Source organism: Pleurodeles waltl, chromosome 8 (assembly GCF_031143425.1).
Source record: "Pleurodeles waltl isolate 20211129_DDA chromosome 8, aPleWal1.hap1.20221129, whole genome shotgun sequence".
Taxonomy (NCBI): Eukaryota; Metazoa; Chordata; class Amphibia; order Caudata; family Salamandridae; genus Pleurodeles; species Pleurodeles waltl.
The window spans coordinates 1,250,188,696-1,250,216,373 of NC_090447.1; the positions used below are offsets into that span (position 1 = coordinate 1,250,188,696).

At 46.7% G+C, this 27,678-nt stretch overlaps 1 protein-coding gene across 3 annotated transcripts in view; it reads right to left on the bottom strand.

Annotated features, from left to right (window-relative positions):
- Positions 1-27,678, bottom strand: part of BRCA2 (BRCA2 DNA repair associated) — a 584,634-nt gene that overhangs the window by 292,622 nt on the left and 264,334 nt on the right. For all 3 annotated transcript variants that reach the window (XM_069205562.1, XM_069205563.1, XM_069205564.1), the window contains one exon: positions 23,160-23,350. In XM_069205562.1, the coding sequence (XP_069061663.1) occupies positions 23,160-23,350 (191 nt within the window). The remainder of the gene's footprint in view (positions 1-23,159; positions 23,351-27,678) is intronic.

The following is a 27,678-nucleotide window of genomic DNA, read 5'->3' on the forward strand; positions in this document are numbered from 1 at the left end:
GACAAAAGCCCCAGCTTTTAAGACCCTTCTTCCACTCTTTTGCCCTCCAGTCCAGGGGGCGGGTAGCCTGAGACTAGCCATTCAGCCTAGGGTCTGTACCCAGAGTCTGAGCATGGTCAGTGGTGAGTTATTTTTCCCCCTCCATCTGGGCCTCTGTACATTCCATTCGGAGGGGTAACCCCAGAAATGTGAGCGTTCAGAGAGGGCTGTGCAGCTGTCACTCCCAGACCTCCTGACACTGCTGGCAACTAATTTCCCAGAATGAGGTCAATGGGCATCTGGGGGACCAACTATGACCCTTCTCTGGGTCCCCTTCCCACCCTGTTCCAGGAGGGATACTAGGGTCATGGGGCGGAAAAAGTACGCCCCTGGGCCTCAGTTACCCTACACACCAGGCCGGTATACTGCTCTGGGGAAACCAGCCTTTCCACTACCATGGTATGGCTAGCCTTGCTGTCCCTCGGAGCAATGTCAGGGGTCCCATTCACCTTTACCTGGTGGAAGTGACAATTCCCACAATGTGGAAACACCAGTCTATCTTCTGAGTCCACCTCTCAACTAAGGGAGTTTAGGGCATGAACTACCTTCTACCATGGGGGCTACTTACCCTTTATGCCATACTGGAGCCCCCTGTAGAGGTCCCACCACTGGGTAATTTCTTAAGACAGACTTACCCCCCTGCTTGTGCCCTAGCTGAGAACCATCAAAGCAGCTGAGGTTAAAATTGGGTACACAGGACCACCACCCACCAGAACCTTCCCCCCTTTCAGAAGGGGCATGGGAACCTTCCCCACCCCCCCTTAGTCTGAGACTTGTCTGTGTCTTTCTTGTTCCTCCACTAACTCCGCTGGGGAGAGCCAGAGCTACCCTTCTTGCGATCACCCCCAGGTATCTTTTTGGATACTCTGGTGCTGACCCAGAGGTCAGCATCCTCAGTCAGCTTTCTGTGGTCAGAAAGCTTGCTTTCTACTAGGCGCTGGTGCAGCTCTGTAAAACAAGTATTGAGCATGTGCTTCCTCAAAATCAAGTTGTACAGCCCAACATAATCATTAACCCTACCACCCCATCCATAGCCATACATTGTCTTGCTGGAGTAGCCTACGAAGTCCATGTAGGACTGGTTTGGGAGTTTGTGACTGTCCCTGAACTTCTGATGGTATTTCTCAGAGGTCATCTCAAATTAAGCAACAAGTATGGCTTCCATAGGGGCAAACTTTGTCTGGTCCTATGCCTCAAGTGTGAGAAGTTTGTCCCTACCCACTGTGGGCATGTGTTTCTAATATGCTGCTCCTCCAAGTACTCTTCTGGAAACTTGTGTACCCTCAGAGCAGAAAACCATTTGTCAATATAATTTCCTATCACATAATTGAGCACCATTTCTTGTGCTATGCGGACCTATGCTGCTACCATTGTTGCAGGACTGTGAATTGTCTGGCTTTCAGCCCCAACTCCGTCAGTCCCATCTCAATTGCCAGCAAAGGTTTCTTCTCAGCCAAGGCTCTTTCTGCCTCAGCCATCCTTTCCTATGCTTCCAGTTTCCTCCTGGCCAACTGATGTCTGAGCTACTTCTCCACCTTTCTGCAGTCCAGCTCCTCTGGGGTGAAGCCCTTAACAGACACACTGCTCCCTGTCCCATCCCAGGCATCAGCTGGGGTTGAGCTGGACTCGCCATGCAGCTCAAGACACAGACCTCGGTCTACAATCTCCTCATCCTCCTCAGAGCGTGCTTTCCCGCTCCCCATCATCCTCCTCTGGGGTTGTCTGCCATCTCTGTACTTCCGCAAAGGTTCCGAAGGCTACCCGGAGATCCAGTTTAGTAAGCCTTCTTGTCTACTTTCAGCCCCTCTGTTTGCAAAGCTTCAGCCGCTGAGCCCCGCTGAGAGCGTCAAGGTTGAACCGCTCCATCTCCATGGTGAAAAAATACAAAGATATGGCACTTAAATTTAGAAAAGGGAGAAAATAGCCAAAGGGAAACTAAGAGCAATTTAAAAAGAGCTAATTATTTCCCTGGGATATCTGGGTTACAAATCATTGTATGGTACTGCACAAACACAAGTCCTGCTCCACACAGATGAACACTAATGTGAGAAACTGCGTTGTTCGTTGACTGGGGTGTGAGCCCTGGTCAAGCAACAGCCACAATCCCTGGCAAGGTGAAACATAAAACGTCACTAAATTAACCTGTGCTTAACACAAAAAGCAGCCAGGCATAACTTAGAGGCAATGTATAAACTACATATGCAGTACACAAATGGAAATAAAGTGAAAACACAAGTAAAATCCCAAGCCAATTTAGAAAAAAAGCTAATTTTAATACTTTGACAACAAAACAAAATAAATCCAATCAATAGGACCAGAGTTAAGAATTTTTCAACTTTTTAGTAAAAACAAGCACCTAAATAATCAAAGTGCCAACTGCAGACATCTAGTTGAGCGGAACTGGGTCAAAGCCGAAAAGTCTAGCCAACTGCGATTGAGCACGGGTTGGATACAAGAAGTGGATTGAGACCTGTCGGGACTGACGATCAGACTTTGAAGACATTTTGAAGAAAAACATCTGAGAAGGCAAAGTTTAGTTGGGAAAGGCTGCCAAGGGTGTCCAAAGAGGGAGGGTAGTTGTCAGGGAGCTTCTGGACAAAGATGCAGTAAAGATTTCTATGTTCGGACTTAGTCCCTTTTTTTGAAGTCGAAAATCTCCAGCAGGACCAGGCATAAGGCTGTAGCCGAACAGAGTTCCAGGAGGCCGAATACCCTTTTGGCAAAGGATCACTGAACAAGATTTGCATCTGCGGCAAGCAACGCAGAGGGAGCTACCATGAAGTCAGGCTGACCAGTGATGCACCTCAGGCGGATCAACGAGCAGGTTGGTATCGCTCCTCCCTAGATTCACAGAGCTATTTTTAACAAAAGTTTGGATTTTCGCTATCTGGGCAGCAAGGGTCAAGAACTGGAGGCGCACTACCTGTTGGGGGTTAGGACTCACTAGGCTGGGTGCAGTTGCAGTTTCAATATGGTGGAAGCCTGTTATGTCCCTGTGGCTCTGAAAAGAAGGCCAGCAACTGGCCCTTGGAATGACACAGCTAGTGCTGTTCTGGGTGAAGAAGAAGGGTTCAAGCAGCAAGGCAGGCCTCTGAGGGTTCAATGTAGGCACCAGACAGCAAAGCAGGCTTTCCAGGTGCAGCAAAGCAGACATGTGGAGCATTTCCACAGGTCCATAAAATGAACTGAAGAGCGGGTATGAGGGCCCTATTTTTATATCGGATACCGTCTTCGAATTTTCTAGAGGTTTCTCTTTGAAGTGCATGGAATTTCCAGACTCGCCTACCCTGGCTCCAAGCTGGCTGCAGGGACAATGTAGTGGTGACAAGCCCTCTGTTTGCAGGCAGAGCACAGCCTATACAGCTGCAAGTGCGGCTGTGCTTAGCTCCCCACCTCCCCCCAATTATGCCAGCAGATGGCCCATTCAGGCACACGGAATCCCTCTATTGTGTGACTGTCTGCGTGGAATTCACAAAGTTAGTTTGAAACTATATTCAGGCTGCAATGGCATGCCTGGGGCATGTTTCAAGGGGCTACGTAAGTGAGAGGCACAATCAGTGCTGCAGGCTCCCTAGCAGCATTTAATTTTCAAGCTATGGGTATATGGTATACCACCCTACAAGGGACATATAAGTGTATTAAATATGACAATCAGGTGTGGGCCAGTTCTACCATGTTTAGGGGAGCGAGCAAAAGCAATTTAGCACTGGTTAGCAGTAGTAAAGTGCACAAAGGCATAAGGCCAACAAAACCGTATTACAGCAAAAAGTGTAGGCTAAAGTCAAAAGATTTGGGGATGACCCTGCAGAGATGGCCAGGTCCAACACTACCTATGAAAATTTGAATTCCACACCAATTAAGAAAAAAGTGAAGAGGAGAAATGCAGCATTGGTCTTCTAAAGAAAGATTTCATTTACCTTTTTAGTCAAGGAGTGCCTCTTCTTTCTCAATATAAAACATGGTCTTGCTGTCTGCATGGATGTAGGAAGGTGGGAGGGTTGTCTTCCAAATAATTCTTCAGGCGAAATTGTAGTTTAAACGTGACTTTTAATAAGGGTCCACGACAGACACAAAAAGATGCAATAGGCAACGATGCGGAATTGAATTAATCTTGGTCACAAGAGTTCTCCACTTGGCGAAAGTTGTTTTCTTCTTCATGAGCTAACATCCTATCATCCTTCCTTTTAGGCACAGGATCCTCGATAAATGTGCCACTAGAGTTGGAGTCGTATTCACGTCCTGCATATACACGTTTAAAAATCTCTGCTTGAGAATGAGATATTGGGACAACACAGTTTCTGTTCCACCATCCTTTACCTTCCAACAGAACAGAATATTTCGTAGCCCTAATCACTTTAACTGGTAAAGAAAACTTCGACATTCCCTTAGACACTTTGTATGGTTTTTTAATTAAAACAAAATCATTCACCTTGATCTGTACTTCATTCACACGTTTCCGTAAATCATAATCACGTTTTTGCATCACCTGTCTGTCACCAACTCGCTGTCTCAACTCATTCAGATCCACAATCGCATTTTTGTTACGAAATGGGGACATCCACCTAGGAGATAACCGAGATCTGGATTCCCTACCTCTGAGCAAAGTGAAAGGAGAACAACCAGTAGTAGAATGTGGAGTATTTAAGTATGCCCATATTTTCTCATTCAAAAATTCCCTTACATCGCAGTTAGTCGCTATAGCTGTTTGAATGCCTTCTTTAAGAATGCGGTTAGCTCTTTCCACCAGTCCATTGGAAGCCGGGCTATACAAAGAGACACATGAGTGTTTAATGTCAAACTTGGTCATAAAATTCTCCATTTTGGAGGAAGTAAATTGTACCCCATTGTCATTAACAATGACAGATGGAGGACCCTCCAAATAGAAAAGATGCGATAAAAATGTTATGACTGATTCAGTGTCAGCATATTCAACAAAGGAGTAATAAATCCATTTTGAAAAGTAGTCTATGGCAACTATCAAGTGACTCATGTTTTTGGGTAGCATGTGAAAAGGTCCTGAAAAATCGATAGCAATGCTTTCCCAAGCCATTTCTGGAAAAGGAATAGTGAACAAAGGTTTAGTTTGAGATATCCAATACTTGTCAGACACAACACATGAAGAGCACTGACTCACAAAATTAGACACTTGTTTATCAATACCTGGCCACCAGTACTTTTCTTTAAGCCTTCTGCAAGTGGCTGAAATACCCAGATGACCTTCGTGTGTAGATTTTATTAAAAGTGGTCTCAATTCACAAGGAGGAATGCACACTGAGCCCCTCATACAGACTCCATCTTCACATGACAACTCTGCAGCTAACTGACGAAATATATTAAGTTCCCCACTCAGCTTCCTATTTTTTGGCCACCCATGCTTAATATAATACATGACTTCAGACAATAACGTATCTTTGGACATACTAGAGTTCCAGTCCTGCTCAGAAAATAAGCCTTCCGAAGCAGATACCATGTCCAAAGCTCCAACTACACATTCTGTGTCATCATCTTCAACACTAGATTGTGCCAAAGGTAAAGGCAAACGGGAAAGACAATCTGCCCTTACATTGTTCCCACCGGGAAGATACTTCACATCCAGATTGTATTCTTGTAATTTGGAGAGTAACCTTACTAACCTGGAAGATGCTTTTCCTAGACCATTTCCATCCATAAGATAAACAAGAGGTTTGTGATCAGTGTAAAGAACACAACTCATGCCCCAAATATAAGTTTTACATTTTTGGACTGCCCAAACACAGGCCAAAGCCTCTCTCTCGATTGTACTATAATTGCTCTCCGCTTCTGAAAGAGACCTAGACGTGAAAGCAATGGTATGTTCTTGATTACCAACCCATTGTCCAAACACTGCACCTAGACCCTTAAGACTAGCATCCACAGCAATAAAGGATTTAGCAGTGGGTATAAAGGATTTCAAAGCGGGAGCCGATAGCACAATATTTTTGAATAGCAGCAAATGCCTGGAGTGCTTGTTCACTCCAATCAAATCTGCTACCTTTCTTCAATAAGAATCTGAGTGGCTGTACTATCATGGCATATCCTTCGACAAACCTTGAATAGTATTCACACAAACCTAGGAAAGAGCGAAGCTCATCCTTGGTGGTAGGACAGGGCGCATTAGTGATAGCCTCTAAGTTCTCTTGTTTAGGTTTGATTCCTTCTCCAGAAATGGTGTGACCCAAATATTCCACACTCTTTACTAAGAATTTACACTTCTCTGTTTTAATGGTCATTCCACAATCTCAGAGAATAGAGAATACCTTGTCCAAAAGAATACTATGTTCAGCTATGTTCTCGGTATGGATAAGAATGTCATCTTGAAATGCACACACGTTTGTGAGATTACAAAACAGAGTGTCCATCATTTTCTGAAAAACACTCGCCGCAGATGCTAGACCAAATGGTAACCTAGGATATTTGAAAGCACCAAATGGAGTCACAAATGTCGTAAGGTCCTGAGAACGTTCACTAAGAGCAATCTGGTGGTAAGCAGAGTGTAAGTCTATGGTGGAAATTGTTTTTAGAAGTACCTAAACTGGAAATCATTTCTTGTATGTGAGGAAGGGGATGACAATCAACAAGAATATTCTTATTAAGTGATCTTAAGTCCACACATAATCTCAAGTCCCCATTCCTTTTCTTGGTAAGGACAACTGGAGAAACCCATTCAGATGAGTCTGTGGGAGTTATTATACCCTCTTTAGTAAGTTTCTCTAAAAGACATTTAAGTTGTCCCCTGACTGAAATAGGGACTGGCCTAACTTTGTGAGCAATAGGAATGGCTCCTTTCTTCAGTTTAATACAATGTTCAAAGCCTTTGACCATGCCAACTCCGTCTACAAAAACTTCAGGATACTTTGACAAAAACAATTCCAGTGTGATATCAACGGGATCGGTTAATGTGAGCTCTGATACTTCTACAGGCATGTCTCCTAACAATATAGGGGTGTCAGATCCAGGGCAAAGCACAATACCCAACTTTGCCAAATCTCTCCATCCTACTATATCTCTGCCATTCACTGCTACATAGATTTGTGTTACTGTGCTCCTACCCAAAATAATCAATGTAGCTTTAAAATATCCTAATAAGTCAATGTCATAATCTCCAAAAGCCTTGGGACTGACATCAGCATGTCTCAATTCCTTGGTATTCGGCCACAACCTACGATATGTCACATCTGCCAGAATAGTGATAGGTGAGCCAGACTCAGCTATGATGGCTAATTCTACAGTGTCAATTGTTGCCTGACAAACAGGTCCTTTAACCTTCTTGACAGTGGGAATATCTAACGTTAACACCACGTTGGACAATTTGGTAATACAGTCTTTCACCATACAATCTTTGTCAGCTTGCTCATCTTGAGTATAAACATTACTCACTTTCATTCACATACTGTTGTTAAAAGGTTTGTGTGAACGGTTGGATTGTTTGCAAACTATTTGAAAATGACCAACTTTTTGACACCTTAGACATTTCTTGCCCACTGCTGGACAAACTTGACTATTGCTCATGTGACTGCAAGAACCACAACGAAAACATGAAGGAAAATTCCTATTTTGTTTCATACTTTTTTCCTTGATATAACAGACTTCAGAATCTTCAGTCACCTGGTTACCACTAGCATGCTCAGACTGTCCGCCTACCACTTTGGAAGTGACGACAGACCTCTCAACTGCTTTAGCTATGTCAACCGTTTCCTCCAATGAAGGATTGCGACAAGCCAACAAGCGTTCCTGATTTTTTTTTTAATAGCATTGGAATACAAATATGCACATCTACGTTACTACCAAAATCACATCTTGAAGCAAGCACCCGTAAATTAGCTACATATTCATCAACGGACTCATCCATTGCTTGCTTACACATTGCAAAATTGAATCTCTCTAATAGTACATTGGATTCATCTGAAAATTGTTTTCTAATTCTTTCCTTGCCTTCAATGTATACATTCCATACTGTGTTATCACCACTGCTACATATAGGTGAAAGAATTATGGGTAAGTTATCAAAGACACGTTGCCCAGCAACTCCAAGGTGATTGAAGAGTAGCGCTAATTTCCTAGTGGGAGAAAAATCGATAGCATCAATAGCAACTAAATAGTTTTCAAAAATTTGTATCCACTCACTCCACTTAATGTCTGGCTTACCACCCTTAGGTAAAAAGGGGGGTGGTTGAACCACTAGATGGCTGGAAGCCATGATAGACTTACAAGTACTTCAGTGAATACTTAAATATTATACAACGACATTCTACAGGCAAGGATCCAGAATTGGAAGTTATATGCTACAGTGATCCCAGTAAAAGTACAAGCTAATGACAAGTGCGTTAACTGAGTGCGTTGTGAAAGACAAAAAGGAAAAAAAAATATATATATAGATATTTTTTTTTATAACTTATTAGAGGCAAAGGTCTAACGATCCATGTGATTACCAATCAAACCGCTGGGTTCAAACGCGGTTAGAAGGTGAAAAATAAACGTCGAAGTCGGTTTTCCTGAAACAATGGCATCCGTGTTTAGTTTGTGTCCAAGCAACGCTAGACGCATGAATGGCTACACTCGTACGCTCAGTAACCTGGCAACTAGAGACGCTGGTTCCTGTGCACGAAGAAACTCTCCGGAAGACTTACGCCGTGATGTCACTGAAGACGCTCAGTAACCTGGCAACTAGAGACGCTGGTTACTGTGCACGAAGAAACTCTCCGGAAGACTCACGCCATGATGTCACTGAAGACTTGAAGGAAAACAATATCCACGAGCACTCGATCGACGAACAACGGTCGCTTTACTTCTTGGTTCGCGGACCGCAACAGTAAGACAAATAAAATAAAGTTTCCTCACCCTTAAAACGAGTGCGAGCAACAAGCACAGGATAACCTCATATCCAAAAGGCTCCGTAAAATGTTCAGATATATTTGTATCAAAATCCGATCGTAGTGTTGGTCGGTGGGCCCTTGAACTTCCGGAACAATTCCTGAAGAAACTTCTTCTACCCCACTCCTGGTACCAAATGTAGGAAGGTGGGAGGGTTGTCTTCCAAATAATTCTTAAGGCGAAATTGTAGTTTAAACATGACTTTTAATAAGGGTCCACGACAGACACAAAAAGATGACTGTACAGCAAGAAGATAGAATCTCAAATGCCCCCAGAGGAATCTAGAACCAGAGATTAAGTTCGACCTCCCCAACGGTACAGAACAAAATAGCAATAACTAAATAAGCATTGGTAAAGGTGCTTACTCTTGAGATGATAAACAACATAAAAGTGAAGATGAGTACTACAATGGACCACCATCACCTAGGCTTTTAGCACTGGAAAGAAATCCTTCAACACCATAGAGACTGAAATCTACACCAAACCCAAGGGTTTTGCACAATAAGAACTTGCGCACACAGTCTGCAGAATCAGTGATGACTGCTAACGGCAGTCTGCACAGTCAAAAGGGGATATTTTGTAGTGAGAGTGGGATCACATGACTACTAGTCCAAGGTTGAGACCAATGATGGATAGACAGTGGTAAGCCTCAAATGGTCTCTTCATAGCTGGTTCAAGTCTTCCACCAGACTGCAGATAATTCATGTGGAGTCTGGGATATGGTTCCACTACTATGATGCAGTCCTCTGAAGGTTCTGAAACCACCAGGCTATAATGGTCTTCTTAGTCAAGTAGTGACACACTGCTTGGCTCATGGCCTTTCCCTAGCTTAGGGAAGCCAGGACATTGCCAGGGAAGAACTCAACGTCTTGTTCATGAAGTTAATACTCTCAGAGGAAATAAAGAAAAATTAGGGACTAGGTTGTTTGGAACCCATCTTTGAACACAATCTAGTGTGCAGGGGCACAGTCATCCAGGTGCACATATAAGTAAGATTCCTGCTGTAGTGGAAAGGCCACGTCCATGGCCAGATTCATAGCAAAGGCCCTAGGACTGACAACAGCAAATGGCAGAGTCCACTATTGGTCATATTGATTTCCCACCATAAACCAAGGAACGCCTTTTACACATTGATTACTCTTAAAAGGAGAAGACTCTTGTAAGATTGCGGCATTCAGGTGGCGCAGGTGGCGTTTGTAATCACTCGAGTCAACGTAGTGATGGCAAAGGAATTTATTGTTATGACACGATCAAGATAAAGCCTGACGCCATCCAACAACTCTCCTCCTTCCTCTTCAACCGTCCCTCACGCTCTGCCACCCTCGCGTTCCACCCGCATCATCTAACTCTGAACCGAGAACACCCAACCCATTGCTAAGATACCACAACTCTCTATGTCTTGCAGATGCTTTTGGTATGCTAAATGGGGGATAGGCAGCTTGGATGGCAGTGGTTGTAGCAGAAATAGAATCTGGGTACTCTTCATCCCTGATGATCCTTGGGTCTTTAATGATATGGGTTTGAGGAGGGTAAATATTCTAGAGGACAGTCCCTGGCATTACCCCTCTTAAACTGCTGTAGGACACTCATCAATCAAGGAATCAAACTTGTTCTTTCTATCCATCTGAGATCAATTACATTTTCTCAGCCTTCAGTTAGGACCCATCAAAGGCATGCCCGTAAGACTGAATGTCTCCCGAAAAACCAGCGGCTGCATCCAGGCATGCCCGAGAATGGTCACACTGGTGTCAAAAGTTCTGCAGAGGGAGTCAGTGGTAACCAGGAGACAGCAGATCATGAACTTGGCTGCATCCCGACTATCTTGCATGGACTTGGAAAGAAAGTATGGCTCTGGATTCTTCCAGAACCGTGGGCAATACTTGGGCCACAAAGCTTGAGAGGAGCATTATAGGAGACAGCTGGCATTCACTGAGCAAATGCTTTAACTTCGATTTCCGACTCTCTGTCAGAGGAGAATCAAGTTTGGGCTTACTCTCCTGGCCAGAGCCTGCACCACAAGAGTGGGTTGCTGGGTGAGGAAAGCTGGGTTGCCAAAAGGTGAGGAATCTGCAGTTATAACCCTCCATCAGAAAGAGTTAACATACAGAGAGATAGGGCAGGTCCATAGGGATGTAGATAGGAAAGTGAGAGGTAGAAGAGGTGTGGTGAAGAAAGGAGGCTGAAATAAGCTAGGTTGCAAAAGAGAGGGATGCACAGAAAGGTGACAGGTAGTCAGTGAGGGGGCAGAAGGGAAAGGAAAACAATTGTGGTGGGAGGGTGGTGTTTAGTGGTCAGTGAGATAGAGAGATGAGGTAAGAAGAGTAGAGAGGTGAAGTAGGGAAAAGTGAGGTAGAAGGGGAGAGGTAAAGAGAAAGGCAAACATGGCAGAAACATCAAACTTATTTTAGAGGAAGAAGTAAAGCAAAAGCAAAGAAAGGTGAGGGGTCATGTAGGGAGAGATAATAGAGCAATGTATAGGTGAGGAGAAGTAGATAGAAAAGTAGAGAGGAGTGAGATAGGGATAGCTAGAGAAAGAGAACTATGCAATGAAAGAGAATTTGAGAAGGAGAAAGAGAATGATCACTTTACCAGGGTACTCTTTGAGGGGGTGTGGCTACAATATCCAAGATGGCGGACGCTCAATAGGGAAGCTCCACCACCCGATCAGATTATTATCCCCCGGGCCTGGCTGCCATCAAACCGCTGACTTGCCTGGGACCGACGCAGTGAGTCACAGGGCCCCTGTTGGGCTCAAGAGTTGGGGCCTCGGCTGCGGTCTCGACAATTTTCCCGCAGCCTATTGTAGCCAGGCGCACTGTCGACTATACCAAGGTGCTGTAGTGGAGCTGAACGTTGACCAGGAGGCAGCCCGCCTGCTGCTCTGGTCGCAGTGGTGGTCGCAAGAGCTATCGGACCCACCAGGCGAGGCGTAGGGGCACACCATGGGGTGCAGAAGGGGGGGGAAGAGCTGAGTGATGGGACCGGAGTCCCCTACGATGATTAAGGCCTCACAGGCCCTGGTGGGGGAGCACTGGGGCAGCCTGGGCACTTGGAGTGGGTAGCGGGCGGCTGGATAACTGGTCTACTGCCGCGGCTGACAGTGGTGGGTGGGGGGCAGTCTTGATTTGCCTGCAGGAGCTGTGGGAGCCGGTTGAGGCCTGCGGGGTCCCTAAACTCACACTGTGGGGTTTCAGAGGGAGGTCCAACCCAAGTGCCGGCCTATGTGTATTGGCCCTGAGTGACTTCCTGATTTGCACAGATAACGAGTGGAGCTCATCGGGGGCTGCCCGGATGAGGTCTGGCTCCTAAATTGCATGGGGGTGGGGACGTCTACAGACGGTTGCTTTTCCTGCCTCAGTAATATGCCTGCAGAGGAACAGAACTGCATCTGTGGGGGGGCCCCTCTACATTATTGGGCTGCATGTGCTGCAGGTTGCACCCTGGCTGGTGCCTGCAAGCGGACCCGTTGCCAGCAATCCTTGAGCCCCTGAACTAGTGGAGCAATACTCAACAAACTACACAACTCGTCAGGCTGCTCGTGCTGCAACTGGACCTCACAATCGGCCCTGTGACAGAAGGACACTCCCCTCCATCCACTGGACGATAATCCCGAAAGGACAATGACAATGGGACGCCTCGGCTCTGGAGTGACGCACGTGGTGACATGCCCCAGGGGCCGCAACTGCCACCAGCACAAGATGCTGTAACTGAGGAGGCTTCTCCGGGTCCCATCACACAGGAAGACAAACTGGATGTAGTCCAAGCAGCTATTGAGCGGTCCCGGGTGTCACTGGAGCACAAAAAAGACAGTAGAAACAGACCTTGCGTTGCTGAGACTATCACTGCAAACTCACAGATAGGGTCTGCATGCCAAAAAAGGGCCTGACAACCCTTCAGGCGCAAACGCAAATACATGAGCTGCAGAACCAGGTGTGCACCTTGGCAGACAGAGTGGAGGATGCCAAAGGACTCTTGCACAGAAACAATGTCCTTATAGTGGGGGTCCTGGAGGGGCTGGAAGGACAAGATACCAAAGCCCACCTCAAGACATGGCTTTATAACTGCCACTGCCCTCTCAGCGTTCTCCTAGATTGAACAGGCGCATCAGGTGTTGGTGTGACATCCACCACCAGGCACTCCCCCCAGACCACTAGTGGCTCGACTCCCACATTACAGAGACCGGGACCTCATCCTTCGTGAAGCCAGGAGGCAAGACAACCTGATAATAGATAACATGAAAGAGGTGATCTTCCTGGACTACACACTCGCAGTCCAATAGCAAAGATGCACCTTTCTAGTGGTCAAACACAAGGTGCGTGATTCTAACCTCAATTACTCACTCCTCTTCCTGGCCTGCCTCTGGGTCCAGGCAGATGAACAGTCACATTTCTTCACCGATTCCAAAGAGGCCTGGGAGTGGGCCTAGTGTCTTGACAAAGCAAGATCCTCCTCATCCCAAGCATCACCACCCAAATAATTGGCCTCTGCTGGGAGCCGGCGAAGACAAAGGGAATGACAGGGGATGAATGGGCCAGGGTGGCCGGCTACCCTGATCTAGAACAGTTGATACAGGAGAAGAGGAGGGCATTGCAGACAGCTGCGGCATTTCAAGACCAGGCTCCAACATCAGATGCAGAGGACGAAGCAAAATCCACCAGTGACGGGGGCTCCAACTCATCTGTCCTATTCCCACAGACCCTTGGCACACCACCCATTGTAACCCCACAAACGGCAGATGATATACTCTGACTTTACACTTAGAACCCATGCACAGAACTTGCATGCCGAAATTTGTTGCAGCGCCAACACACATAGCTTTCTCTAGTCTGGACCCGACATACTGTGTTAACGACGGAGAGAGCGGCTGCCCCTCAATATACTTTGTAAGTTATGCCTGTTTCTCCCAATGTGGGGATCCCTCCTGGGACTAGTGGACAGGAGGGAGTGACCGACGGCTCTGCTGATAACGGGGGGGCGGTCCCCGGGCGGGAGCACCTTGCCTCATACACATGGGTGGTTGGAGACCTGAGGAACCACAAAACTGCAACACATCAGGGATCGCTACACCCACGCACTGGACACCATGTTTAATGTCCCCCTGACAGGTACCACGTGCTGGCAAGTGACATTAAAAGGTTTGGTAGGATGTCTTTGCATCTAGACTCCCTATGGTATTTTATGTTACTTGTTGTTTTGGGTTTAGTCAAAGTTGCAGTCTGCATCTGCCCACTGCACTTCCCACTACTGATGTCTGGCGCTATCCAGTGGGTGGTAACCAGGGGGTCACTTGGTTAACAACTACCATGTCAACTGGTACTAACGTTTTAACATGGAATATCTAAGTAAGAGATGCACACCCCTTTCCGCAGATACATGGGCCGCAGAAAGACACAGATAGCCTTTCTTCAGGAGTCCCACCTCCACAATTAGAAGCCTTATACCTGCAAAAACGGTAGAGAGGCCACGTCTACTCCACCAACTACTCCACTTACAGCTGTGGGGTATTGGTGCGGATCCAAGCGTGAGTCCCATTTAAAGCAGATGACACAGCGATAGACCCTGATGGTGGCTACGTTTTTGTTAAGTGCCAATTACAGGACCGCCGGCTGTTGCTTGGTGGAGCCTATGCTCCCAACACTGAGCAGGCGGCATTTTGGCACAGGTTATCTTTTGTGATTACGCACTGGAGTGGCCTCACATGGATGACAGGTAGAAATTTTAATAGTGTAGTTAACATAGATCTGGACAGATGCTTCCCACTCCTACCCTGCACTGCTGCCACCTCGAACGCACAGGTATTCACCACTTGGCTATAGCAATGGCAACTGGTAAATGTCTGTCACCAGCGCAACAGACACACAAACTTCTACTAGTTCTACTCTCCTGCTTTACATGTACGATTAGACCACCTCATCACTTCGGCAGATATAATACCCCACATCACACATATAGACTACTTGGGCAGGATACACGCTGACCACAATCCACAGCACATGCGCTTATGCTGGGATTACACACTCTCAGGCCATTCCCACATCGGTGCTTGAAGACCCACCATTAGGGCTTCATTAGACAACTGTATCTCTGAGTGATGGGGCACCAACACAGATACCACTACTTCCTGTCTCACTGAATGGGACTCCTTTAAGGTAACGATTACGGGGCACTGGTTCGGGAACACCTGAACATGAGATGCCAACTAGACAAGGAGGTCTCTGAGGAAGAACAGAAATTGCTCTGCTTTGAAGGACAGGCACAGACTACCTCAGTTGAGAGGGAACAGCTGGGTTGGAAATGGAAAACACATTCAGACCTAATGGAATGACTGCACTGCCTTACTATACGATCCATACTGCTAGGACGCACTTTGACAAGGCTGGAGCACTGCTCACCTGGTTGATATGCCAACAGCAGCCACGTCATCCCAAACTCACCATACACCTGGGGTCAGATACCCGCATACATTCACAGTGGGACATACATGAGGCATTCATGCATTACAACACCTCCCAATACATCTGTAGCCACACTGGCAGACCTCAAATCTTTCTTGGCCTCATAGTTCTCCCCAGTGCAACATCAGAACCAAGAGAAAAACTTAATGGAGGCATTAAACTTCACAAGATCCAAAAGGCTATCCGTTCACTCACCCTGGGCAAGACCCCCGACCCAGATGGGCTACCATTTGAGCTTTCAGCCTCACAACTAGCCCCTCGACTAAAGACACTATATGATGAGGGGCTGACCATCACACATCTATCACCCACGCTCCGCGAGGCCCTCCTTATATTGTTATCCAAGCACAGTTGGACCTGGAAGAGCTAGTCTCCTACAGGCTACTGGCACTTCTTAACTCTGACTACAAGATACTGGCAAAAATATTGGATGACAGACTAGCTCCTATTGTTCCACAGCTGGTGCATTCTGACCAGAATGGATTTGTACCGGCTTGGAATACCTCCCTAAATTTACACCAGTTCTTCTGAGTCCTTAAATATACTCCATTCACATAGGTGCCTTCAGGTTGCCTGATACTTGACCTACAAAAGGCCTTTGACACCTTGGAATGGAATTACCTGTTTGAGGTGCTTCCAAGCTATGGTCTGGGCACCCGTTTTCTCCAAGTGGTCAAGTAATTATATACCAACCCAATGGCTAGAGTTAAGACCGGAAAGTTCATACCTGACCCAATATCTATCCAAAGGGACACTTGACAGGGTTGCCCGATGTCCCCACTGCTGTTCTCCTTGGCGACAGAGTCACTAGCCAACATCCTTCGAGAACATGGCCATCACTAGGGATACCTCTGAGTGATGGACTACATGCTGGGTCGCTTTATGCAGATGACTTGCTCCTATATCTGCGAGATATTAGCAATGTCCAACATACTATAGCATACACATTGGAAAGGTTTTCAGTGGTCTCTGGACTAAGGGACAGCTGGAGGACACAGCTACTACTCATCCCCCTATGGGAATTACTCCGCATTTTATACTTGTCCAACCTGCATATTAAGTTGCCGCTGCCCGTGTCACTCATGCTACAATGTGGCTTGCCACTCCTTTAAGAAAAGTTTTTTTCTCACTAGATCGACCCCACATTATGCCCCAGCCATACCACATCTTGAAGGACGCATTGTGCTCTGGTGTCATGCCTACTGGAGTTTGGCAGTTGGCATGAGCTGCCATCCCCCCCAGAGGCAGTTTCTACTATACACTTCACGCTGTCACTGAGAGCACAATGGGGCGACATCCAACAGGAACGAGCCATGTCCATCACAATGCAAAACATGCACGTCATGGGGAAGGCCACCTCACTTTTTAGAAACTCTGACTTACGGGGGATGGGGAGGTGGGTGTGTGTGTTTTTTGAGTGCTGGGGCCTGCTGTGGGACAGTTGTGAAGTCATTTGCAGTCTCACCGCTGGTGATATGGGACTGGTTGGTCAAGTACTCATTAGCTGGGTCAGCGTGTGGCTCTCTGAGGTGTTGATGTCCTCATATCCACCGGGCCTGGCCCATCCCCCTAGAAACTTCCGTAAAGACTTATTGTTGAAGGTACAGATTACATGTAGGTTGTATTGCTTGGGACTTTGTGGCACAATGCCTGTTGGTGTCCAAGCCTGAGGTAGGGTAGTCATTCAGTTACTGTATTGTGTTTATATTCCGACTGGTGAGGGGAAGTAGGAGAGTGGTAGGGGTGCTGCTGAACAGCGTGGGTTTCAAAGTAGCTTTCTGCAAATATGGTCATCACATTTAACGTGTTAACCTTGAGCATCCGGGCATGTCGACTCCTGCAGAGCAGCACAGAATAAATATATATCTTTGGCGCAGGCACATCCACATTGCATTCCTCCAAGAAATGCACCTTGCTAAAGCGGAGCCTGAAAAGGTAAGCAAGCGCTGGAGTGAGCAGACATTTGGGACCGGGTACTCTGCACATGATCAGGGGTTCTAATACGGGTGGCCCTAAGGGTGCTCTTTATGAAAAGCAGAGTGGTGACAGAAACAGAGGGCCACTCCGTGCTACTAGAGGGGACCTTAGATAGTCGACCCCTCTGGTTGATGTTCATTTATGGGGTTAATAGGCTCCAGGGTGAGTTTTGGACACCTTATCACCATCTGTGTTGTTCGATCCCCAGCCCCTGGGGCTGTGGGGTGGAGACTTCAACTCCATACACGGCACAGAACTCTATCACTCCATACCCCCCACCTCCTGGGTACACAGGGTGTGCAGATACCAAACTATTCCAACAGTGGACCAGGATGTTACACTTGCATGACGTCTGGCGCTTATGTCACCCAGGGAATACATAGTCCTCATACTATTCGCGAGCCATCAGGTACACCACCAGACTGGAGTACATGTCCTGTAACTCAGACTTTCGGCCCCAGGTGCATAGCTCTGAATACTTGGGCAGGACCATATCGGACCATAAGCTGCTTAAGGTTGAGTTTCCATGGAGTGGGACCCTGGGCTACCATTGCAACTTGGAGGCTGAGGATGGATGCCTTGCCTGATGCGGCATACAGGGAAGCCATTGATACACTCCTCTCGCAGTATTTTGAGAATGACAGAATGATAGGATCTCAGGAGCTGTGCTGGGACGCCATAAAGATGGTCATGAGGGGCCACTGTATAAGCACGTCCTGTGGGGGCGATAACCTCTTTTCTTCACACCGTGGCCAACCTAGAATTGCACCCGAGGCGGGCTGAAATTGAAGGGGTGACAGTGGTTGACGCTTGACTGCGCCTGACAGAACTTCGTCGTCAATACCATGAAGAGGCAAAACAGTTGAGCGACTTGACTACAAAGCTTTTTTAGGCTGCCAACATGCAGACGGCGACAAATCAGGGTGTATGCTGTCATGGTTGCTGCTATCAGAAATCTTCAGAACACTGATAGGCATGATACGCGACGCCACGGGATGCACAGTCAACAACCAAACAGACATCAAATAAGTTTCTGTCCGTTATTACGAGGAGCTGTACTCTCCCCCACCAGAGCCCTCCCCAGAACACATGAGGGATTTCTTTTGCGGAGGTCGTTCTCTCCAGCCTGTCCCCATTGCAACTGTCAGAATTAGAGCATCACAGAGTTGGAGGGGATCCAACTAGCGATCCACCAAATGGCACAAGGTAAGTGCCCTGGCACAGATGGGTTCCCCTGTGGACTACTATGCAGCATTTAGAACTACCCTTGCCCATAATCTGCCGAAGATCTACCAAGAAGCCCATTGGGGGGTACACTCCCGGAATCTCTTCAAGAGGCCCCTATAGTGGTGCTTGAGATGGGTTCTTATCACCCTCTTTCAATGTTAAACACGGACTACAATATATTAAGCAAGGTGCTTGCCAATAGGCTTCTCCTTATGCTTGGCTCATAAGTCCACCCTGATCAATGCGAGTGGCCTACTATAACACATGGGGGTTGTGTCACATCATGGGTGCTGTAGAAGGGACGGCTCACCTCCCAGTGGTGGTCTCCTTAGATTTTGAAAAGGCTCTTGATATTCTTGGTTGGTCGTATCTAATTCAGGTGTTGGAGGCCATGGGGATGGGTCCAGAGTTCCACAGATGGGTTAGGTTGTTATACACAGAACCGCGGATCAGGGTACGGACTGGACTGCAAATACCACGCCAATTGACCATAGGTTGGGGGACTTGTCCGGGCTGCTCTCTCACCCATAATCTTTTAGCTGGCCATTGCTGTGTGCCAGGGGTCCTGATTGGGGCATACGGGTGGGTGCAGGATGGCACATTGTCTCTCTGTACGTAGATGATGTGCTAGTGTGTCTATGGGATCATGTGTGTACACTGACTGCCCATCTATGATTTACTAGATCTCTTTGGCAACATAGCAGGACTTGGGCTTAGCTGGGAAAGTCATATATTTTTCCCCTGCCTTGGATGGAGCAAGGTGACTGAGAAACTCTGGAGCTCAGTCAACTACCCTGGTGTTTTGAGACCTTCAGATACCTGGGAGTGAACGTATATAACAATGACAGGGATCTCCTGGATGGTAATCAAGCAAGGGCTCGGACTTCTATATGGCAAATCATTACTTTTTGGACTATTACCCACGGCACGCGCATCAATTGCCAAGATGCTTGTTCTCCCACGACTCTTGTACTTTTTTGTGGCACTGTCAGCAGTGCCAGCTAGATCCTTTGTTAGAGACCTGAAAGGGCTGGAATCTGATTTAGTATGGGCTCCGCCCAGAAACTGGTCTTGATCCATAGGCGTCAGTGGCCAATGGTGAAAGGTGGTCTGGGGGTACCGGACCTGGAGTATTACTTTGCAGCAGCACAGCTACAAAAGACTATGAGGTGGCTAGCTGGAGATAGGATTTGGGGGGGGGGGTGGGAGTAGTTCCATACATGCGAACTGGTTGGCATGGGTGTGTTGGATTGCGGGGGTCCGAAAAGAGGATTGAGTAGACTTGTGCGTGCAGCCAAGCTTTCTTGGAATAGACACATCTAGCCCCAGCGGGATCAAGTCCCCTATGCGCCGCAGCTCCCACTGTTGTGCGTGCCCGCAATGAGATCCCCTGCTAGAGGCACATGATCCGACACCATGGCAGGAAGCTTGGATAGCCCACATGGGTGATTCATATAGTGATGGCACCTTGCACTCCTTCCAGGTCAGTCAGGACCTCCAAGGGCTGAGAGCTGGCCTCTCCCTTGCCTACTACCCACTTATGTTAGCGCTTAGGAACAGATGGTTGGCAGGACGGGATGAACCGGGATTCCACTATGGGTTGCAGTGCTTCTTCACACATGGGTGGGTTGCAGGTTGGTCTCTGTACTCTACACTGTGCTGCAGCCGGGGGGCACAGATCATGCACTGTGTAGTAAGCCTCAGTGGGACGACAGTCTAGGTATAGTGCTCACCGCCAAACAATAGGTGATAGTATTGGAACAGGCGAAGTGCATGTCACTCAATGCCTGCCTGAAATGTACACAGTTTAATTATCTGCATCAAATGTATCTCACATTGCATTCGCTGCTCACAATGTTCTAAAGGGTGTCGCAAACCTGCCCACGGTGTGGTAATTCTAATGCCACTTTTCTCACATTGGTATGAGAGGGCCTGCCGTTGGCAAGCATTTGGGTACAGGTAATGGAACACATATCCTTAGTGGCTGACATGGAGCTGTCCCCTGACCCACTCATGTGCCTGCTAGGGATCACGAAATGCACCAAACGCTGTAAATACTATTTGAAACTGGTAGACCTCACCCTATCTTTGTTCAAGCAATCGATTGGCATGACCTGGAAAGCTACAGAGCCAACCACAGTTAATTGCTGGCTTCAGGTAGCCCATACATGGGTAATGGCTGAGGCAGAGGCTATGGTACACGGCCAGCATATGCGGGTAGACAAGGAAGCTGTCGCGCTCTGGGACACCTATGTACTCAAATTGTTTGACAAACTGAACCCACCAACCCCTTAATCCACTGGGCAGGGTGGGACTGTTGTCTGGTCTGGTCACTGTGGCACGGAAGTACATGCACGCCCACAGAAAGCTGTAAGTGGCACATCGCCTCCTTCCACCGCCACACACATCCTATCACTCACTCTGTACATTTATATGCTGCATCTGTCATGCACTAATCTGCCCCTGCACATATGGCCCAGTGGAGGCTCGAGTCATAAGTTTGTAAAGGTTTATTATCATTTTAGTTGTTATATAATGTTGGCCGCTCTTTCGATGAGTGGGGCGCAATAGCCTTAGTTGTACCAGTGAGTTGATTCATGAATGCACCACGTTGCCCTACATTGCACTCTTTTTATTGTCACCAGCAACGTTGATGTAAATGTGATTGATGGGCTGTTACAATTATCTAACATACTGTTGAAACTATTGCTGCCCACTGTGCATCATGTGGATGGACTGCTTAAATGCCAATAAAGGAATATTTCAAAAACTGGGGGAAGGCTGCCACCTGACGAGGTGAATAGCCAGCTCCCTGTGCTTCCGCACTGCCACATACCTAGCCTGGCTGCGACATCACTGGAACACTGACCTAGGTCGACCCTACACTGACAAGGAATAGGAATGGCATCGTAGTCTGTCGTACCCTGCACTGGTATCTCGCAACACCCGTTTCAGACTAATAAAATATTTCGTACTGCACAAAGCCTACCTCACCCTCCAAAAGATGAACCGCTATTTCTAGCGCACTGACGCTGCCTGCCCCCATTGTCATACACTGGATGATGACATTTTGCACGTTTTGGCCATGCCCTTTCCACTCCCAATACTGGCTAGACATAACAACTCATCTGGCAGGCTGCAAGGCCACAACACCTTACACACCTGGGAGGTCTGCCTGCTGGGTCTGCTCTGAAGCACAACGAATTCCAAAGCAAGGGCGTGATTCATAGACCTGGCGCTTCTCCCTGCCAAGCATCAAATTACATTCAGGAGCAAATCACCCAGCCCTCCTAAAGTCATCAGCTTGAGGCCTGGGCACCAACTGAAAGCAGAGCCCTGCACCGCGAGGATAACAAAAGGCCTGCATACATACCCCATAGAAGCCATCTGGGACGGGCTACTGACAGGGTTACATGCCAACATACACGCAACAGGCTGCGCCTCCAGTGAAGACCATCTGACAGCTCAACTCTGACCATTACTCGAGGCCTCAACAATGCAATCACCACGGCTCATCCCTCCCATTACACACACACCGATATGACTAACGTGGAGTTGACCAGTTATCTATGACGTAGGGAGGCGGGTGCAGGCTAATGTAATTTTCAATAAAAGTTGTTGTATTTTATGTTTTTACTGATGGTTACGTACATATACACAATGCTTATTCACAGGTAGCTCGGCTCACTATTATACTCGTTTACAGTCGTCTATATTCTTGCATAAATGTATTCTCTGTATTGATGTAGACACATTACGATATGCTACGACAGTCTACATGCTATATATCCGGCATGTAATCCTTGTAATTGCCAAAATGCAAATAAAAAGATTAACAAAAACAGAGGACTCTTTAAAAGATTGGGGGCCTTGGACAACAGCCCACTTTGCTCTTGCCTTAAAACAGCTCTGTTTTGAACCATGCCAGTGATGCTAAACAAGGGAACTGTGGGAGGATGCATACGCACAAGGATAGAGGTATGTCAATCACAAGGTGCTGGGACAACCACAAGCTGAAAAGTGAAAGCTACTTACCTCTCATAACGATGTTCGTGGTGGACACGTTTTTCCTGAAGATTCCCCCGCTAAAGAATACTCTTTCCTCACCATCGTCCCTCCTTCCTGAAGAGCTAGTGGTACAGTTAATAAAATCATGAGTATGCAAAATTTTCTGTCCTAAATTAGTTGTGGCTCTCTCTGTTTCTCTACACGTGCCATGAAGAGGCATGAAAAACAGTAACTGGCACCTAATACTCTCCAGTGACATCACATCCGGAGGCAGAGTTATGGCTAGTGCAGTGTGGTGCCACGTGTCGGCGCTAAAGGGCCATTGCTGGGGAAACGTTTCACAGACCAGTCTGAAGCCTGGAAAGACTATTCTTTAGGTGAGAAATCTGCAGAAAGCTGCATCCGCCAGAGCAGGAAGGCTAGAATGTAAGTGCATGTTACACAATAGCTATAAATCTGGTAAAACATCAAAAGTAACCTCTTGATAAAGCAAATAATTCGACTAGAGCAGTAATTTGCGTGTAGAAGAAACTTTTCTTCAGCGGCCAAGAATGCACAATGTACCTGCTCCAGGGCATACGAGAAGGGGCTTTTCCCTTCCACCGCTGCTTTAAGAGATACTCTTTCTAAAGTCGATGTTTTTGCCATGTACAGACTCCCCGGCTGTGGGCGGATTTTTTGTCTTTGTTTCTTTCGAATTCTCATTGCCTGCAAATCTCGGGCACAGTGCAGATTTTCAATCATTTCTCTTACTCCTATTAAGAAAAAAAGACATTTAACTTAAAATGCTGTTTTTAAACATAGCCTAAAATATGAACTCGCCAGCAGCTACAGGTAAAACTAGCAGCAAGCGAACATGGTTAAAAGTATGTGCAACTCAATAAATTACAGACAGCCAAAGAAAGAATCTGACAGGACATAGCGAGTAGGGAGGAATCACTTCCCTGGCGCTGCTTGTGGATACATAGCTTCTGCTCGTTAACTCAGCCTGCGCCGAGAGAACTGTTGCCTTTAGTAAGTCTTTCTGGACTTCGGTTAGGAGCAGTTACAGTCATATGTCTAGAGACGATTTTCAGTTCAGGGCACACAACATGTTACAGACAAAGCTGTACCTGACAATGAGGGGAAGATGGAAAGGAAGAGAGGAAGCAAGAGGGTGGTTGAACTGCACGGATGAAGGGAAATATTTGCTGTACTAGACATATCTACAAAAAACCCGTCCACCCTTGCATTATTTTGTCATACTTCATGCAGACTTAAGGAGTTAAAGCAGTGCTGAAACTGGAAACAAATCTCTGTGAACCCCTAAATTGGGGGTCAAGGTGTGGCACAGGAAAGTGAGTGGAGTCAAGAGGAGCACAGTCATGAAAAGCGAAGTCAACTTATACATTATTTTTTTTTAAAATCTGCTGCAAAGAAACTGGCAACAAGAAAAAGCGTGTGCGCTCACAATTAGGAAACCTACTTTTTTTATTCTGCACTCCATGTGAATGTGTTTTCTAATGCGCACCATCACGTGCTTCTTCACCACTGAAATCCCCTCGAGCACCCTGCACAGTGTTTCTCCCACCACTCCAACATTATCTGTACAAGCACATCAATAGGGGCATTTTTGCAGCAGCATGACTGAATAGCAGATTTTAAAGGTTGTTTTTGTTTTATGTTTTGTGTTCTGCATATTGCATGAAGAACATGCTTTGACACACAAAAGATGTAATGGCACTGGGAGAAGGCCCATCAGTTGCGTTCACTAAGATGGTGTCTGAGGGAGAAAATGTACTTAGCACGACTCCTGGAAGCCCATAAATCCGCTCTCTCTGCTACGGCAGAGTAAATGGTTGAAACCCTGTAGGAAAATGATCCTTTTTGACATGGTCAACCTCCACTTTTTGCCACTGGAACTGAAGATTTTTGACGGAGGTGCACTGGGTTCCTGCTAAACAGGCCCCAATGCCAGTACTCTTTTCCCAAAGACAAGTAACATGGTGTCTAATTGGCGCACACCACCCCCGTGTAAGTCCCTAGTAAGTGGTACCCCTGGAAAAAAGGGCATGGGTAGAGGAGAGGGCAGGGTCCTTAAGGACTGCAATTCTGATTGTGCCAACCTCAGTAACCACCTCTAAAAATGAGAAGCACACAGCTGCCATTGCAGTCTGCGTGCCTTGGTGCAAGCCAGGAGAAAACACGACAATGCACACACTTGGTGTGCCATGCCACCATCACTGCAGCTAGGTGTATGTGAGTCACCCCTGAGGCAGGCCTAAGAGTCTTAAGGCAGGGTGCAGTACAATTAGTGCATGGCCATACCTGCAAGAGTGGATATGGCCCTGTGATGCTCAGCCCCACTGCTGAGCATTGTAAGTGAACCAGAAAGCCATCTTAACCCCTTCGCGGCCAGGCCTTTTCCCCCTCCTGTGCCAGGCCTTTTTTTGCCTATTTGGGGCAGTTCGCGCTTAGGCCCTCATAACTTTTTGTCCACATAAGCTAACCAAGCCAAATTTGCGTCCTTTTTTTCCAACATCCTAGGGATTCTAGAGGTACCCAGACTTTATGGGTTCCCCTGAAGGACGCCAAAAAATTAGCCAAAATACAGTGAAAATTTCGTTTTTTTTAAAAAAATTGGAAAAAGTGGCTGCAGAAGAAGGCTTGTGGTTTTCCCCCTGAAAATGGCATCAACAAAGGGTTTGCGGTGCTAAACTCAGCAGCTTCCCAGCTTTCAGGAACAGGCAGACTTGAATCAGAAAACCCAATTTTTCAACACAATTTTGGCATTTTACTGGGACATACCCCATTTTTGCAATTTTTTGTGCTTTCAGCCTCCTTCCAGTCAGTGACAGAAATGGGCATGAAACCAATGCTGGATCCCAGACACCTAAACATTTCTGAAATGTAGACAAAATTCTGAATTCAGCAAGGGGTCATTTGTGTAGATCCTACAAGGGTTTCCTACAGAAAATAACAACTGAAAAAGAAAAATATTGAAATTGAGGTGAAAAAAACATCAATTTTTCTCTACGTTTTACTCTGTAACTTTTCCCTGCAATGTCAGATGGTCAAAAGCAATATACCGTTACGTCTGCTGGACTCCTCTGGTTGCGGGGATACATAGGGCTTGTAGGTTCATCAAGAACCCGAGGAACCCAGAGCCAATAAATGAGCTGCACCCTGCAGTGCGTTTTCATTCTATACCGGGCATACAGCAATTTATTTGCTGAAATATAAAGAGTAAAAAATTGCTATCAAGAAAACCTTTGTATTTCCAAAAACGGCACAAGATAAGGTGTTGAGGAGCAGTGGTTATTTGCACATCTATGAATTCCGGGGTGACCATACTAGCATGTGAATTACAGGGCATTTCTCAAATAGATGTCTTTTTTACACACTCTCCTATATTTGGAAGGAAAAAATGTAGAGAAAGACAAGGGGCAATAACACTTGTTTTGCTAATCTATGTTCCCCCAAGTCTCCCGATAAAAATGATACCTCACTTGTGTGGGTACGCCTAGCGCCCGCGACAGGAAACGCCCCAAAACGCAACGTGGACACATCCCATTTTTTTTTAAAGAAAACAGAGGTGTTTTTTGCGAAGTGCCTACCTGTAGATTTTGGCCTCTAGCTCAGCCGGCACCTAGGGAAACCTACCAAACCTGTGCATTTCTGAAAACTAGAGACCTAGGGGAATCCAAGATGGGGTGACTTGTGGGGCTCGGACCAGGTTCTGTTACCCAGAATCCTTTGCAAACCTCAAAATTTGGCTAAAAAAACACATGTTCCTCACATTTCTGTGGCAGAAAGTTCTGGAATCTGAGAGGAGCCACAAATTTCCTTCCACCCAGCGTTCCTCCAAGTCTCCCGATAAAAATTATACCTCACTTGTGTGGGTAGGCCTAGCGCCCGCGACAGGAAACGCCCCAAAGCGCAACGTGGACACATCCAATTTTTTGAAAGAAAACAGAGGTGTTTTTTGCGAAGTGCCTACCTGTAGATTTTGGCCTCTAGCTCAGCCGGCACCTAGGGAAACCTACCAAACCTGTGCATTTCTGAAAACTAGAGACCTAGGGGAATGCAAGATGGGGTGACTTGTGGGGCTCGGACCAGGTTCTGTTACCCAGAATCTTTGCAAACCTCAAAATCTGGCTAAAAAAAACACATGTTCCTCACATTTCTGTGGCAGAAAGTTCTGGAATCTGAGAGGAGCCACAAATTTCCTTCCACCCAGCGTTTCCCCAAGTCTCCCAATAAAAATGATACCTCACTTGTGTGGGTAGGCCTAGTGCCCGCGACAGGAAATGCCCCAAAGCGCAACGTGGACACAACCAATTTTTTGAAAGAAAACAGAGCTGTTTTTTGCAAAGTGCCTACCTGTAGATTTTGGCCTCTAGCTCAGCCGGCACCTAGGGAAACCTACCAAACCTGTGCATTTCTGAAAACTAGAGACCTAGGGGAATTCAAGATGGGGTGACTTGTGGGGCTCGGAACAGGTTCTGTTACCCAGAATCCTTTGCAAACCTTAAAATTTGGCTAAAAAAACACATGTTCCTCACATTTCTGTGGCAGAAAGTTCTGGAATCTGAGAAGAGCCACAAATTTCCTTCCACCCAGCGTTCCCCCAAGTCTCCCGATAAAAATGATACCTCACTTGTGTGGGTAGGACTAGCGCCCACGAAAGGAAATGGCCCAAAACACAACGTGGACACATCACATTTTTTCATAGAAAACAGTGCCTACTTGTGGATTTTGGCCTGTAGCTCAGCCGGCACCTGGGGAAACCTAGCAAACCAGCGCATTTTTGAAAACTAGAGACCTAGGGGAATCCAAGATGGGGTGACTTGTGGGGGTCGGACCAGGTTCTGTTACCCAGAATCCTTTGCAAACCTCAAAATTTGGCTAAAAAAACACATGTTCCTCACATTTCTGTGGCAGAAAGTTCTGGAATCTGAGAGGAGCCACAAATTTCCTTCCACCCAGCGTTCCCCCAAGTCTCCCGATAAAAATGATACCTCACTTGTGTGGGTAGGCCTAGCGCCCGCAACAGGAAATGCCCCAAAGCGCAACGTGGACACATCAAATTTTTTGAAAGAAA